Source organism: Varanus komodoensis, unplaced genomic scaffold, assembly GCF_004798865.1.
Source record: "Varanus komodoensis strain SLA01 unplaced genomic scaffold, ASM479886v1 scaffold6_4, whole genome shotgun sequence".
NCBI classification, from domain to species: Eukaryota; Metazoa; Chordata; class Lepidosauria; order Squamata; family Varanidae; genus Varanus; species Varanus komodoensis.
In genome coordinates this window covers 240,638-258,257 of record NW_025336347.1, presented here as the reverse complement: position 1 = coordinate 258,257, position 17,620 = coordinate 240,638, and the positions used below count along the sequence as shown (strand labels likewise).

General features: G+C 44.3%; 1 protein-coding gene across 3 annotated transcripts in view; it reads right to left on the bottom strand.

Moving 5' to 3' along the window:
* SRGAP3 (SLIT-ROBO Rho GTPase activating protein 3) overlaps nucleotides 1-17,620 on the bottom strand; it is a 238,153-nt gene that overhangs the window by 102,685 nt on the left and 117,848 nt on the right. For all 3 annotated transcript variants that reach the window (XM_044451993.1, XM_044451995.1, XM_044451994.1), the window contains exon 3: nucleotides 16,435-16,597. In XM_044451993.1, the coding sequence (XP_044307928.1) occupies nucleotides 16,435-16,597 (163 nt within the window). The remainder of the gene's footprint in view (nucleotides 1-16,434; nucleotides 16,598-17,620) is intronic.

The following is a 17,620-nucleotide window of genomic DNA, read 5'->3' as shown; positions in this document are numbered from 1 at the left end:
TGGAAGGACTCCATCATGACCGAGTTCAGCTTGGGGTGGCGGAGGAGGAAGGGGATATCCTCCTCCCGAACCTGGTACATGGATTCGTACCTCCGAGACGTGGGTTGAGGGTGAGAGGGCAAGTCCCAGGGCTGCGTCATCGCCTGTCGTAAGGTGGTGATCAGTGGCAGGACGATCGATGTGGACTGTTCCCCACGGACAACGTCATAAAACTTGTACGTAGTAGGTCCTGGATGCTGGACAGCGTCAATGTTGAGGAACTGGACAAGCCGGGACATCAGCTCCGCGAAGGAGACATGCGATTCATCTGGTGACGCAGGGCCCTGGGAGGTCACAGCGACTTCTGGGGAGGTTGAATCGACCTCCAAATTGTTGGAGTCAGCACCATAATACGGGGGAGCCGATGATGAGGACTCTGCCGGGGAGAAGCAGTGGCTACTTCCATCCCGAGGAGGTACTGGGGATGCACACCTCAGGCCCAAGGACTGCGGTCGGTCGCGGGACGTGGTGAAGACCAACCCCTAGGAGCAGGATAGTATCCAACGGAGAGGGGATTGCCCCAGGTCTGATAGTATGAGCAATGCCATTCCTCAGAGCGCTGCTCCATGGAGCAACTCCTCCGGCTCCTAGGCGGGGACATCTCTACATCCGCCTCCAGAGTGACTGTGGGCATAGGTGTAGGCGACCTAGCCCTGGGGGGGAGTCCTGAATTTCCCCATCAGAAATAGAGCCTCTTTGTAGAGTTGGAAGCAGCCCAGCAGGAAGGTCAGCCACACGGCGAGGGGACCCTTGAGGGGTAACCCTCATAGCCGTCTGAAGCACCAGGTCGGGTGGAGTTGGTATGGTAAGTGCCGCCAGTACCGAGGGGGCCATCAAATCTGAGTCTCGGTGTCGAGGACGCTCCGGATCCTTCGATTTTTTGAAGGTTTAGGAGCCTTCTTCTTGGCCTTCTTATGGCCTGCCGATTTGTCGGGTTCAGCATGTTTGCGCTTCTCGTGCTTTTTCTTGGGAGAAGCAGGTAGAACCACCGTGGCAGACACACCTTCGTCCAAAGGGCGTGAGGGTGGAGCCACTGAAGAGGAGCCAGGCTTCGGAGCAGCGATGAGCAGGTCGGACTGCATGAGAGCCCGGTCCCACAAGAGCCTCCGGAGGAGATTCTCATGGTTTTTCCTGGCCTGCTTAGAGAAGACCAGGCAGTGAGAGCATTTATCAGTCCTATGTCCCTCTCCCAAACAGAGGAGGCATAGGTCATGCAGGTCTGTCAGAGACATTTTAGACTCGCACTCCGCGCATTTGCAGAAAGCCACTCGCTGCGCCATTGCAAGAAAGAGAAAAAAGGAGACAGTACAGAGGGTAAGTATATATTTTTGGGGTTTTTTTGATAGAAGTTCAAAAGAAGGTAGAACGATAGAGAACTACAAGAACTATAAGAACTATCAAGAAAAGCAGGTTGCTTACGTGTAACTGATGTTCTTCGAGTGGCCATCTGTGCAGTCACACATATGGGTGCTGCACCTGCACAGTGCCTTTGGCCGGAAGATTGCAAGCTAACAGTTTTTGGCGGGAAAGCTCCACTCCCCCTCCCCCAAGAGCGGAGCATCCGCCATTTTGTTCAGTCTTTGAGGACCGAATGTGCGCCCCCTTGTGGAAAAATTTTCAGTATGAGATAGGAAAAAGGGATCAGTACCAAGAAAAAATGGGAAACTTTCAGTACCGATGAATGTGTCCACTCACCAACACCAAGCGAGGCCAGCGGGTGGGTTCTGTGACTGCACAGATGGCCACTCGAAGAACATCAGTTACAGGTAAGCAAGCTGCTTTTCTTTGTTGTGGCCTCTGTGCATCACACATATGGGTAGATTAACAAGCTTGCCATAAAGGAGGAGGGGAGGTGTCCTCATTGAAGAACAGAGGAGAGAACAGCTCTACCGAAGGAGCAATCCTGTCGAGCTTGAACATCAAGATGGTAGTGCCTGACGAAGGTGCAAGGGTTTGCCCAAGTAGCAGCTCGGCAGACGTCATCAATCGGGACCCCGGATGCGAATGCAGACAAGGTTGCGACAGCTCTAGCAGAATGGCCTCGAGGAACTGAAGGCAGTTCGAGCTTAGCTAATTGATAGCATAAGACTGTACTGTGGACTATTCACTTAGAAAGTCTCTGCGGAGTGACTGGATCGCCCTGATCCCTAGCAGAATATTTGATGAATAGTTTATTGGATCGTTGAATAGACTCCATTCGCGATCGGTAGAAGGCTAAGCAACGCCGAACATCGAGTGAATGCAAAGATCTTTCCAATGGAGTCGATGATGACGGAAAAAAGGCAGGCAGCACAATGTCTTGTCCCGTATGGAAAGGTGTAGACACTTAGGCAAAAAAGACAGGTCGAGGCATAAAACGACCTTCTCCCTGTGAAAGTTTAAATAAGGAGGGTCTATGCGAAGCGCACAAAGTTCACTGGCCCTCCGGGCTGAAGTGACAGCTACAAGAAACACTGTCTTTCAAGACCAACTGAAGATCCACCGTCGCCAAAGGTTCGAAGGGGGCCTTCATAAGGGCCTGTGGAACTACAGAGAGGCTCCACGTGGGCATAACCAGTCTAAGTGATGGGTTAAGATTATATAGTCCCTTCAAAAATCTTTTGAGGATAGGATGAGAAAACAGAGGTGATCCGTCAATGGCTTCAGTCCGGAACGGTGCAATTCCAGGAGGAACTGAAGAATCTGTTGAATGGATGAGAGGAATGGAGAGAACGAATGCAACTCGGCAAAGGCGGAAAAACGTTTCCATTTAGCCTTATATGACTTCCTTGTGGACGGCTTTAAGGCAGAGTCGATGATATGCTGAATATCAGGGTGCAAAAACGTCAGATTCGGATTAGACGGGTCTTGCCTCGAACCGGATAGTACAGAGAGACCAGAGAGGGGGGAAGCAGTCAAGTGATTGGATTCGATAATCGGATCCGAGATGGTCGAAGTCATCGTCAGCACCAACGGATTAGTAGAAGCTGTCGGATTCATAACTTTCAAAACCGTCGTCGGCACTGATGGAACGTCAATCATCGAATTTGCCACGCTGTTAGGTTCAATGAGAGCAAATCCGGGTGGTGAAGTGTGCCGTCCACCTGTGTTATAAGATATGGGAGCGATGGAAGATGAAGAAATTCCCCGCGAGAGATGTCAAGTAGTTTCGCAAACCATGCTTGACGTGGCCACCAAGAGGCAACTAGTATCCCTGATGCTTTGCTATGACCCTCATCAGAAGAGGGATCAGAGGGAAGGCATAGAAGTTCATATTGTTCCAAGGGATCATGAATGCGTCCCCTAGGGATGCATGTCTGATTCCCACTCTCGAACAGTAAGCCTCGAACACCCTGTTCTGTTGGGTAGCGAATAAGTCCACGTCGGTAAACCCCCAGCGCCGGAAAAGGTGGTTGCGCATACGGGGATCCAGTTCCCACTCATGAGAGGTGAACATGTGCCTGCTGAGAAGATCCACCTGCACATTGTCTACACCAGCTAGATGAACAGCCATCAGCGTGATGTGTCTCTGGATGCACCAGTCCCAAATTTTCATAGAAAGCCTGGCTAGAGTCGGTGACTTTGTTCCCCCTTGCTTGTTCAGATAAAAGACGGTAGCTATATTGTCCGAAGTTATCTGAACGATCTGATGATGAAGGATGTCCTCGAAAGAGTGCAGGGCTTTGAAAACTGCCAGTAGTTCTAGGAAGTTGATATGATTCGTGGATTCTAGACGATTCCACGTACCCTGGGTAGATAGGCCGGAGCATATCGCTCCCCATCCTAGAAGAGGCGCGTCGGTGCCAAGGGTAATCGTAGGAGATTGCGCCCTGAAGGGGACTCCTATCGTAAGACTGGTCTGTTCCAACCACCAACGCAGAGAGTGAAGCACAGAAGTTGGGATCCGAATCAGTCTCAACTGCGAATCTCTTTGAGGATGGTACACCTTGTTGAAAGAGTTGCAGTGGGCGAAGCCAAAGCCTGGCATGTGGAACTACAGCAACTGAGGAAGCCATATGCCCCAGGAACCTCTGGATAGACCTCGCCGGGACCGTTCCCTCTCGTCGGATTCGATGGATGTGGCGAGCAAGAGTCTGTTGTCTGTCCTGAGGGAGGAAGGCTTTTTCCAATGTCGAATCCAAGGGGGCTCCAATGAAGGTGAGCGTCTGTGTCGGGAGAAGAGAAGATTTCTCGGTATTAATACGCAGGCCTAGGCTATTGAGCAAGGCACAAGTTGTATGGATGGCCGCAAGGAGTCCTTCTCTGGACTGCGACACCAACAGCCAGTCATCGAGGTACGGATAAATTTGTATTCCCTGGAGGCGTAGGAAGGCACAGACAGGAGCCATGCACTTGGTAAAAACCCTCAGAGCCATAGCCAGTCCAAAAGGCAAAACTGTAAACTCATAAAGTTGGTTTGCAACCGCAAAACAAAGGAAACGCCTGTAACTTGGGTGAATTGAAATATGGAAGTAGGTGTCCTTCTAGTCCAATGAGGCGAACCAATCTTCTCTTCTTAGCAACGGCAAAATGTTTTGAAGGGTAGTCATACGAAACTTTTTTGGTACAATGAACTTATTCAAGTTCCGTAAGTCCAGAATCGGACACAGACCACCATCCCGCTTAGGGACCGTGAAGTATCTGGAATAGAATCCGTGCAGTCCTTCAGATGGGAATACTTGACGAATCGCTCCTTTACGAAGAAGTTGATGTATTTCATTGAGCAGTACTGGTGAACATGAAGTGGACCGGATCGGACTCGACGGAGGAACGATGTCGAATTCTATTCGATAGCCGTGTTGAACGATGGACAATACCCACCAATCAGAAGCCGATCCCCAGATGAGAGGGGGGTGGGTATTGGTGGAGTGTGAGGAATGGTTCACCAGTCCCATCAACGTTGCCTCCGATCGTTGAAACGACGGCAGCCTTGTTGGAAGCGTTGTTGGGGCTGAGGACGGAGGTGCTGCTGTTGCTGGCGGTGTTGTGGCTGCTGCCTCGGTTGATACGATTGCCTGTAGGATGGACGATTCCAGGACCACTTACGTCTGGCGTGGGACTGTATCTCCATCCTGCGTGCCGTCATCCTCGATTCATGCAGCTTCTTGAGCTTGTGGTCGGTGCGAGAATGGAAAAGCCCAGATCCATCGAAACGGATTCCCTCGATCCGGCACTTGGTTTCTTCCGGAAAATTACAATTCCGAAGCCATGCATGCCTTCGGAGAGAAACAGCACCAACCAAGCCCATGAGTCAGTATCCACGTGGTGCCTCGCCGTGGATAACTGCTGCACTGCGACCTGCATGGCTTCCTTAATCAGGACCTTCGCGAGGTCACCCACCAGGAGGGTGGAGGAGATGTTGTGCAGGTGCTGCATAATAAAGTATTGATACCTCGCCAACGTCGCCTCGTAATTTGATATACGGAGCCCCAGGCCTGAAGCAGCGTAGACTCGCCTAGCCAGGAAGTCTATTTTTCAGCCCTCTTTATCCTTCGGTGCCATGTGCCCTCTCGCCTCTCTGCCCTGCAAGGATTCGACGACCGCAGAGTTCGGTTTGGGATGTCGGAGGAGGAAGGGGATGTCCTCCTTCCGAATCCTGTACATCGACTCATATCTCCTGGACGTCGGCTGAGGATGTGATGGCAAGTCCCAGGGCTGTGTCATCGCCTGCCGCAAGGTGGTTATGAGCGGCAGGATGATGAATGTCAATTGCTCCCTGCGGACGACATCATAGAACTTGTCCGTCGTCGGTCCCAGGCGCTGGGCAGCGTCGATGTCCAGGGACTAGACAAGTCTAGACATCAGCTCCGCGAAGGAGACGTGGGACTCATCAGGCGATGCAGGACCCTGGGATGTCACAGCAACGTCCGGAGAGGTTGAGTCGACCTCCGAGTAGGCCGAATCGGCACCGTAGTAGGGTGGGGCCGAAGATGACGACTCTGCCGGGGAGAAGGAGCGGCTGCTTCCACCCTGTGGGGATCGAGGTGACACCCGCCTCAGATCCAATGAGCGCGGTTGGTCACGGGATGGAGAGGATCATGCCCTGGGAGCAGGGTAGTACCCTACGGAGAGCGGATCACCCCAAGTATGGTAGTAGGGGCGACGCCAGCTCTCCGGACGATGCTCTACAGAGTGGCTCCTCCGGCTCCCCGGTGGGGACAGTCCAACGTCCGCTTCCATTGTGACCATGGGCATGGGTGTCGGTGACCTCGCCCTAGGAGGGGAGTCCTGGATTTCCCCGTCAGATATTGAACCCCATAGAGTTGGAAGGGGTGTAGGCGGGAGGTCAACCACACGGCGGGGAGACCCTTGAGGGGTAACCCGCATAGCCTCCTGGAGGACCGGTTTGGGCGGAGTCGGTACCGTAAGCACTACCGGTACCGAGAGGCCCATCGGACCCGAGTCCCGATGTCGGGGACGGTCCGGACAGTCTGAATTCCTGGTTTTCTTGGGAGGCTTGGAGACCTTCTCCTTCCTGGCCTTTTTATGGCCTGCCGACTTTTCGGATTCAGCATGCTTCCGCTTTCCCTGCTTCTTTTTAAGTGAAGCAGAGAGAGCCACCGAAGCAGACGCACCTTCATCCGAAGGCCGTGAGGGTGGGGCCACAGAAGCGGAGCCAGGTTTTGGGACGGCAACAAGCAGGTCTGATTGCATCAGAGCCCCATCCCAAAGGAGTCTCCGGAGGCGGTTTTCGCGGTTCTTCCTGGCCTGCTTGGAGAAGGCCAGGCAGTGCGCGCATTTATCCGTCCTATGCCCCTCTCCCAGGCAGAGGAGGCATAGGTCATGCGGGTCTGTTGGTGCCATTTTTGACCCACAGTCCACACATTTGCGGAAAGCCGCTCGCTGCGCCATCACAGAAGAAGAAGAAGAAGTGCAGAGGGTAAGTATATATTTTTGTTTTTTTGGTTTTTTTTAGATAGATAGATCAAAAGTAGAAATAACACGAGAAAAAAACTACAAGGAACAATGAACTGGGAGCAAGGTTTTTTTTTTGAAGAAAAAACTGGGAAAGAAGGACAATCGAGAGCAAGGTAGCAGCTCTAAGCGAAAGTTGAAAGTGGCACGAGGCACAGTGAACGGCGGTCGCAAAGACTGAACAAAATGGCGGACGCTCCGCTCTTTATAGGCCATGGGGGAGGGGGAGCAGAGCTTTCCCGCCAAAAACTGTTAGCTTGCAATCTTCCGGCCAAAGGCACTGCACAGGTGCAGCACCCATATGTGTGATGCACAGAGGCCACGACAAAGAACAGATCATGTCTCTCAGGCAAAGGTTGTTATAACAAATGACCTAGCTGTTGACAGATGTGACAGTCTCCCCCACATCAGCCACACAATTCCATAGCAAGGTTATAAATCTAAGCTTGGCCAAAGAACTTCCTTCTCTGCTCCTCTATGCAATCCTGGCCTGAGTCATACTGAACGCACAAGCCATCCGACTTGCAACTTCAACACGATAGCATCACTGCACTATTTGGGTGACACTGTGACATGCTCCTCCCTACACTGTTGTGATCTTAGAATGTTGGTGGTGTGTACAGTGACTGTTGCAACAAAGAGGGCCAGCAGAAACCAGAAATTTAGGAACCCACCAGGGCCTGCCCACTACGTTGACAGGAGAGTACAAAGGCAAACTTTGCTCATATGCAGGAAACACTGAAGTGTCAGTGTCCCTCACCACTGTATTTCTTTCTTTCTTTAATGGAGAACAACATGTGTTTATTGTGAGCCGATTTTCTCTTATTCTCAGCCACCTTAGAGGTTTTTTCAGGTAAAAAAGTGGAATTAGGTATTTTAGCAATAAAGCAAACCCTGTATCCACATTGCTCACCGTGCAGTACAGTGAGGCCAAAAGAAACCAATAACCGGATACATGGGGGGACACATTTGGTAGTAAGAGTCAATTTTAAAAAGGGACAAAACCTGAAAATGATGCCCAAAATGCATATTTATCACCCAGAGAAAAATAAGAAATTAAAATATATGCTTACTATATCTAACAGTAAATAATATCAAGCAACATATAACATCTACAAGATAAACTATAGCGTATGTTTTTAACAGAGTCCTTCTCATCTTGCCTAATGCTCCTGAAAAAAGACATGGTTAGTCCCTGTCAGTTAAAGTCACGGCGACTCCACACAGAATGCTGGCCATCCTTTTATATTGTGTGAACCTGTGAGGACAGGTTGCAACATGGATAACAAACCACCCACATTTATTATATTTGAATGAAATTGTTTTTGACTTCTAATTTTTTATTTTGATGCATTATCTCCTAGGGGCAGGGAAACGTTTAATCTCCTTAATGTACTCTTCCACTTGTCTTTGCTGCTTATACTGTACATTATTATGCTTGTACAAGAAAAGATTTTAGCACATGATATACTTGAGAAGAACACAATGATAAACATCTCTCACAAAGAAGCATTACATTACACCTAGCCAGGCACGGGGAAAAATCTAACACCACTGTAAAAATTCACTTGAAAATCACCTGCTAGAATCTTAGACCATTACATTAATGTCATATTAATAGACATGACTCAGATAAACTGGTAGCTTAGAACAACAGTCCAGTAACAGATTTCTCATGAAAAAATGGGCAAATATTCATAGAACATTAAAAGTGGGACAATAAGTTAAATATGGTATTAAGTCTATCAGTTCACCTAAACCCCATGAATGAAAACAAAAATCCAGAATAGATTTTTTCAAAGTTGATTCCCTATGATTCTTTATGTGCCAACTGCAACTCTTGATATCGCTGTTCATGCTGAATAGATACAAAAGTTGTACCCCCCCCCCCTTTCACTTGCCCAGAATGATTAACTCTCTCCATTTTCTTCCATAAAATGTAAAGCAACACTGTTAGGGGACAGGACTTTCCAGTGATCAAAATGATGCTGTGTGACGATCGTGTCATAACAGGAAGCTTTTTATCCAGCCTGCCGCAGAGATCTGTCTTGACAATTAGATTTGGCCACGTAATGCCTGGTCTCACAATCCTTCTCTTTACCCTTGCAGAGTGAAACCATCTCCCATGCCATCTCTGCGTATCAATTATTAATGCCACTGTCACCACTTGATGATGCGATGTCATCTGACACTGGCAAACGATGAGCCAACAACCCAGCCATGGGCCTCACTCCCACAGCGGAACTCTGAACGGCTGCACTACCACCAGCACAAGGATATGTGGAGGGACTATTATTTCCAGCAGGAAGTAACTACAGTGGGCATTAACTCATTTTAAGAATCCACCATATATGGGTTGATGCACAATCACATACAACCAGCTGAGCAATAGCGGTATCTCCTACACTGGCAATAAGCACAAATAAATTATTTTTTAAGAAATATTCTGTATACAAATTGCTTAATTCTTGGTGTAACTGCCTGATTACTAATCACAAGGAAGTCACTGCATAATACCAAATATTTTTCCCAGCTAGGTCTAAATGGCTGTTGAAGTACAGCTGTTAACGGTTTTTTTATTTTAAGAAGATGGCCTTGATGTGCAATATAATTTCAACACAGGACAGAAACTTTGCAATGATACAGGAAGTCCCCTAATCTGTGAAACACAGTAATGGCCTAATATGCAGTCTATTATATGCAGAAAATGGCACAAGCTGAAGGAGAAAACCAAGAGAGAAAACTGCTTGCTTTTAGGGACACTGTCATGAATTGTGAAATCCATCTTCAATACTCCCATTAAAATTAAAGACCCAGTGTGGTAATATATCAAAAGAGCAAACAGAGGACAGCTTAATGATCATATAGTGTAAGTCTAAGATTACCAGTGAAAAAGCCACTGGGGTGATTTGAGTCATTTACTGTCCATTCTCCATCTAATCACCAACATACAATAAGTGTAAAAATGTTACAGAACATAAAATCTCCAATAGTTATTAATTTGTGCAGCTGCCAACATTCTGAAGGTACTGGTCAACTGTTATTCCTGGCTTCTTTGTCTTTTTAGATTTAATCATCTTGTATTTTCTACATAGCTCCTCTGCAAAACCTGATCCGCTCTCCTTTTTGCTTTGGCTGTTTAGCAGTCTTTAATTCTATCCTGCAGGAGACTGATCTTCTATACTTGCTTCCTCCTTTTTCAAGATCTTTTTACCTACCCACTCTCCACATCCAACCTGTGCAACTACATTACAGATGGCTCTATACATTTCTATATACTTTGTAGGTTACACACATACACCAGGACTACTAAGTCCCTTCCACCTTTATCGCAAACATACCCAACAACTCCATTCCTTGCCCTAGATACTTGAAGTAGCAGGTTATTTATGGAATTACATTGGTCATGTTTCTTAATCTCTCTGATTGGCTACAAGCAGCAGCAGGTGAGTGGGAATTTTTCTTCCTTTCCTCTGTCTATTCTCAAAAACCATGGAAGAAGAACAGTGATGGGTGCAAGGCAGGGAGGGCATGTCTGGCAGCAATGGAATCTGGGGAAAGTAGCAGCCAATAAAATCTGAATACTTCAAATACCGATAGGGAGTGAGCTAATGCCCCTAACAGTCATAACTTGTCTGCCAATCTGCCTTGGATGTCATTTCAGGTTATATAGCAAGGGAAGGGGAGGGTCTTGTTTTTAGTTAAGCTGATTTTAATAGGAGTAGAATGCACTGTGGAAGAATTTTGGCAAAGAAACAGTTTCAGTTTAATGAAATTAGTTTGCTTTTCATAGCATAGCAGGGTTCCCCAGCCTTTTTGGGCACATTTGGGCACATAGCAGGGTTCCCCAGCCTATGGGCACATTTGGGAATTTGAGAAACTGCTGGAGACTCCTAATCACCACTGCTTTAGTGCCTGTCTCGCTTATCCATGGATCTTAGCTGCATCTTCTAAAGGGAAAGTTTTGTTTAAGTCTGTTGAGCATCACAATAGCACTGCAATTAGGGAGATGACAATGATCCAATCACGCTAACTGCTGGCAGTGCAATAGGACTTATGCTTCGTTAAACATATGCTTCAGCTTCTGTTTAGGATGAGGTTATTACACAGATAAATTTTGTACTGGAATTTCATATTCATGTACTTTTAAATTATTTACCAGCTCCATGAAAGTTAACAAATGGAGGGGAAACTGGATTCTTTCCAACAGCTAAATGACTGATACTACAAGATAAACTTCATCTCCTATGATGCAATGAACTGAGGACTTTAAAAACTTTTGCTATAAAAATGGGTGACATAAAAACACCAACTTCAAAGGGGCAGATATTTAGATTTGTGGTCCACTTCTGTTGACAAACAACCTTTTTTTAAAATGTAGGAACCCTTTCACAAACGCCACTGCAGAGGCCTGCAGGCCTCCTCCTTTCTGTTTTATTCTCACAATAACCTCATGAGGTAAATTAGGCTGAGAGTCAATCACTGGCCCAAAGTGGGGGCCAGAATCCAGATCTCCCAAATCCTGGTCCAAACTCCAACCACAACACTGCACTGACACTCATTGTGTACACCACCTTTAGCTTTATTATAATGGTGAGTCGTTTCAGACTTCAATTTATTGTTTCAGATGACTGCATCTTTACACAGAAGCAAGTAGAATCACTGTCCATGCTGTCTTTGATATGTAACCTGCAGGTTTTAACATTTTTGAAAAGCAGAAATGTTGACAGTTCTGAATTTGTGGTTGAGGGACTCTAGTGGAATTTCAGGCTTGCCCGCTTGCCTAATATGCCAACCAGAATCAACTTTCTCTAAGTTAATTCCTCAACTAGCAGCATACTGATGAAAATATTATTATTTTTATTTGATCCAGGATCCTAGAAATCTGGTGTTGCCACTGCCTGGCCTGAGTTTTGAGCTTCTGAGGCTAAGTTAAAAAAGATGCCTTAAGCAAGTTTACAACAATACATTTTGCAAGCGTAAAAGGAGAAAATGGGTCCATGATTAAGGGTAGCTGTTAAGCCTGACTGCCTGTTGAGATATGCACTGCTTCCAAATGTTTGTGGAGGGAACTTGAGTCAAAATTAGGTCAAAAGTTGAAATAATATTGTTCAACATAAACTCTGTGAATAGCTGTAAGAAAAACTACCACCACCCATTTTCCTGGATCATCTGAAAGAGACTAATTTTAACATTTATTTTAAAAATCAAGTTTATACTTCTGTGCATATCTACTGGATCCTAAGAACATTTATAGCAATGTTAAGGCAAGTGAGTATTTAGTCATTATGAAAACAGACTAGGTCTTGTATTGTCACCTCTATATGAATTTCTCCCTATTTATTTATACGTATATTTATAGACCATCTATAATTGCCAAGGTCTAAAACTGATTCTAGTTAAAACTACTATAAAGACATGAAGAGTAACTAGAAAGTTAAACATTTTGTAGGGGTCCTTTGATGCCTATTAGCATCTCATACTCACATTTTCAAGTTTTTTCATTTATTCATTCATTTGAAATGTTTGTTATCCTGCACTTTTCAGTGTCTCAGGGCTACAATATGGATAGAACCAACCCCTTTAAGATGCAAGAATAGGCTTTTTGCTTGATTTAGGAGGGAGCCTACAAAATGCTACTTTGCAGAGAGATGATGAAGGTCCTTGCCTGAAAGCAAGGATGAGAGAACACAGCTGAACACTGTCCAGAGATCAACCATGGGCCAAATTGGCCTCTGCCTAATTTGAATGGTCAATCCATAAATTATGTCATGCATCAGTGTAAGGGCGAATAGCAAACTTGATACAAAAGTGAGGTGGCTCTCCTTAAGAAATAGTGGAAGTGTGACAGGGAAGTACGAGGTTTAAAATGCCAAGAAAAGGAGAATAATATGCTGTATTAGCAGTTATCTTTCTAGTTTATGCATGCCAGTTAACTCACTAAGAATTTAAATTTAAAATGTTGGTTCTGTAAATGATTGTCACCTTATTCACCTAATAATATTACTGAAAAATTCTGTCATCTCGAAAATCCCATTTAATCTGAACAATTTGCAGCCCCATTAATGAAGACAGATGATGGCTGATCTTAAAGCAGCTAAAGCAGAAAAATTTCAAATGATAAACATCAGCAGCACATTGTAAGAGATTAATCAAACATGGGCCAATTATGGATGTATTTATGTATCCCTCTGTTTATGACAATTGTTTCTGTTTACACACTGAAAATACCCATTTGTGATGGAAGAAATTTGCTACACATTACTATTCCTGTATGTATGTCCCCACAAGATGTCAAAACCTATTCATAATGGCTCAAAGGGGGAAATTAAAAGTGACATCTTTGAAGCAAAATGTTCCTCCAATTTACCATCAGAGCAATCTTCAACAGCTGTGGATCAATTAGGGATGCCATTAACCCTTCTAATGCCAGCCAGCTCTCATAACCATGATTAAAATGGGTTTGAGCACAGTCTTTGCAGAGTAAGAGCTGGGTAGAATTGCATAAAATGCTGAAAAATCTGCTGTAGGAAACAACCTTGAATTAACTTAAGCAACAGACAAGTCATGCAACCATTTGAAGGAAAAAGAGCCAGGTTGCCTCTTTGTTCATCGGTCACATAATAACATGATCTTCCATTTGGGTTTGTTTTAATGTCCACCATTTGTTTGGGGAACATACATCATAAGTAGAATGGATTTGTCCTTCTCATAAATCTGTTCTGGTGGGTTAGGGGCCTCTCCAGAGGGAGTTGGGGTGCCCAGGTGGGCTGCAGAGAGGGAGGAGTGAATAGGGGAGAACCAGTGCAAGGACTGAAGTCCCACTGCATGAACAGAAGTCCTCCTGCATGATAGTTGGATCCACTCTGCTCTGCTTCGTAAGATGGCTCACATCAACAATGGCTGCTGGAAAGGCAGTGGATGCATTTTATTAATGAAATAAACTTCATGAAAACATACCCATGTGGTAAATTACCAAGGCAGAATTTTGAAAAAGTTTACAATACTAGCCATTCTAGGATACATTAATTTATGAAAAGGGCTCTCATTATAAAGTCACAAGATCACTTTGTCACAGATGTTATGGAAGTTATGGGTTGATCACTGGGATGGTAAGGAGTACTTTGTTCTTACACAAAGGTTTAAATCCTAGCAAGATGAGCTTCTGAAGTGTAAGACATGTGCTTACACACACACAATAACAGCAAATTACAGCTCTGAATAAGCCTATTTTAAATGGATTTAGCTCATCAACGTTTTCAAAGACATGTAAGCTGCACTGAGACTTCAACCTCATGGGACATATTCTGAATACAATCTCAGATGCACATACACAGCTCAATAATACTGCTCTACCCTGATTAAAAGCAGGTGTTGTGCATGGCAAGCTGCAGATGGAGCCACAGCTAATTTCATTTTTGTACATGCCAAGATCACATCAGCTCAGGGCACAGCAGAGGAACAGTTAGCAGAGGGAATAATGTAAACACGGGTCCTTTGCTCATGTCAGCGAAGACTATGGTTCCAAAGAAACTCCCTAAGAGCCAACATCCAAGAAATAAACATGGAGCAATCATGACCAAACTATGTTTTAAAATAGTTATTTTAAAAGATGTTATTTTTTATAAAACAGAAAACTACTAAAACCATGACTAAATCTGGCCTTTGCTTGACCTACAACAAGGTAATTAAACAAGGTAATAATGCTGTATTCTGTACAGTGTTTTGTATTTACATGGTAAAATAGAGTTCAACAATTCAGATTTATATTTTGGAAAACCAGCCCAAAGATAAAGAAAAGGAGAGGAAAAGGGTACATAAAGAGAAAAACATTGGCTTAGCAAACAGGAAAAAATGTCATTCTAAACATCAAGTAAAATACTGTAAAATATCATTTTAAATCTAGGTCAAAAAGATGTACCTTCACAGATTAGAGAGGAGAAGGTATAGAAAGTGAAGTAATAATCAGCAGTTCAAGACCTCCATGGGATTGAGAATAGGGATTTTAAAATAAAACAAAGGAAACTGTGAGAGCACAAACAAGAAAGAGAGCAGTTTCTCACAAGAGACGTTTCTGACTTGGGGCATCTGAAGCTCAAATCATTTTTTGATAGTATGGAATTTTCCTTTATCCACAGCCATTCTACTCATAATCTTTATTTACTCTGTAGGCTAGCACTATTCTGAAACCTATATCCTTATTTAAACCAAAACCTAAGAATTGTCATACCCATATTTATTAAAAGTATTCCTTCATCACAGTTAAAATGCCCAAGAGAGGTGTACAAATTAAAAATATAAAGTGGCATTAAAAACAGTAACAGCAGTCAGACAAAAAGTTAAAACAATAGCAGATCATAATAAAACCAGAAGGAAAGCAGCAGCAGGTGTAAAACAGTGTGAAGATCTAAAAGCACTAAGAACCACTAAAAACAGTTCCTAAAATGTCAAGAAAATTAGAAAGGTCTTCAAATGGTGCCCAAAGATCCCAGTTTAATTCCCAGTGACTCCAGTCTCTGGTGAGGACATTCCACAAATAATGCCCCACCTCTGAAAAGGCCCTTTCTGCTGCAGTCACTCTCCTTACTTCCTTTGTTGGGGACACTTGCAAAAGGGCCGTTAGAGTGCAGGTAGATAAAATATAAGAGGAGAGATGCATTCAAGTAAGCTGGTGCCAAGACATTTAGTGCTTTAAAGGTTAAAACCTACACTTACAGGTGAGTCCAGAAATAGACTGAAAGCTAGTAAAGATGACAAAACACTTGCATAATTGATCAGTCTGATTAGCAATCAGTTTGCCTTGTTTTTTTCAGATCATTTTCAGAGAAAGCTTTACCTATAATGCACTTATAAACAAAGAAGGGCAACAGGTAAGGTTCTTACTGTTCAGTAACACGGAGCCTATTGTCTGTATCTTCTGTACTAAAATCCAATTATTTGGTTATACTACACTACTATACTTTTTGTTCCAGAGGAATTTGATGTTTCAATACAACAAATGCCATTTGGCTTGTTAAGAGGTAGAAACATCTCAGATGAAGAGGCTGATGATCAGAGGACGCTACCATGGTGATGGCATCTCATAGGAAATTACATTTCCCAAGAAGAACAGCTAGCACCAACCTCAGTAGCTTTTCAGTAACAGGCACATACAAACACAGAGTTGTATATGTACATATACATATGTATGTGCTGCCTGTATACTTGGGCAAATATATATAATTTGCCCAAGAAAATGCAGTGTTCTGATGTCATGACACAAGTCCATTCTCCAAGATGTGATCAAAGTGAGAAAAGAATCTCTCGACAGGGAGTATCTCTCTTCCCTCCCCTGTGCAGTTGGAACTGACAGTCGCGGCAGCATGACTGGAATGCTCACAAACACGTTTCCCCTAAAGATTCTAGCTGGGGAGAGAGTCCAAACTGGGTCCAGCTGCTCTGGGGTCTGGCCCTTAGTTTCTCAGAGAGCAACCATTCCGTGACACTCCATAGTTTATTTACCTTTTTAAATAGCCGGATGACATCCTCACTGATCTGGGAAAGTCTGACAATGACATTGTTCATGAAGATGTCATTCAGGGTAGCATGATCTCTGCTCTCTCTCCGCGTCTGAGTCAATACAAGATACCAACAATTCACAGGAGAAAGAAGGTGCTGATCCTTCCTATAAGCATAGGGGGAAAAATGAAATACGTTTTTTTAAAATATCAGGTCCATTTTCCTCAGCAAAAGAGTTTGCTATTTACTTCCTCTGAAAAGTAGATGTTATCTGGCTACTACCATCCATTCCAAGTCATGAGTCAATATGATCAAATCAGTTGATTAAAAAGAGATCTGACATCCAAAATGGACTAATGGGCAAGACCTTTTTACATGAACAGCCCAGTCCTAGGAACATTTACTTGAAAGTGCCATTTTAACCAACAGAGCTCATTTTTAATGTAACTGTGTAAAAAAGGAGATCACTTTACAATAGCCAGCAAATCAGTAAGTAAAACATTTCCACCATAACACACTCCAAACATTCACTTCAAAGCAAGTGGTATCATATAATCCAGAAAGCATGCAGATAGCAGCTTTGTACTTTGTGTTGCATAACCGAAGTTCTCGTGCTGTTGGCTTTTTCTCTTTTTTAACTATATATTTGAATTCACATTCCCAATAAAATGGAACATTTTCTTACCAGACTGGCAGGTAAACTCCAATAGCTGACATAAATACAATACACACCAAGGTAACGCATCTATTTTAAAAAAATCAGTTGGTACAGTTTAAAAAGCATGCCATATTAAGTCGTTTCACTTTTATGACAAGGCTAATTCTAGTCACACAACTATCTGAATGTGAATCCTATACACATGCGCCCACTTTTTATTCCTATCTTACCATTAGGAAGCACCTAAGGGAAGGGGCACCAAAATGAGTGCAACAATAAAGCCACGGTACAAATACACAGCAGATAAAAACAGCAAAGCAGAGAGAACACAAAGTGAAATTATAAATAACAGCTTTCAAAACAATCATCCATTATAGCGAAGTGGGGAGCAGGAGCACATAGTGAAATAGCAGCCAGCAGCGAGAAACTGAACCACCATTAGGCAAAAGCACTGTCCAACAACTGGACTTGACTTGCCCTTATTTATCCCATGCATGTCACCGCAGCACACACAGGGCTTTCCTGCTTTAT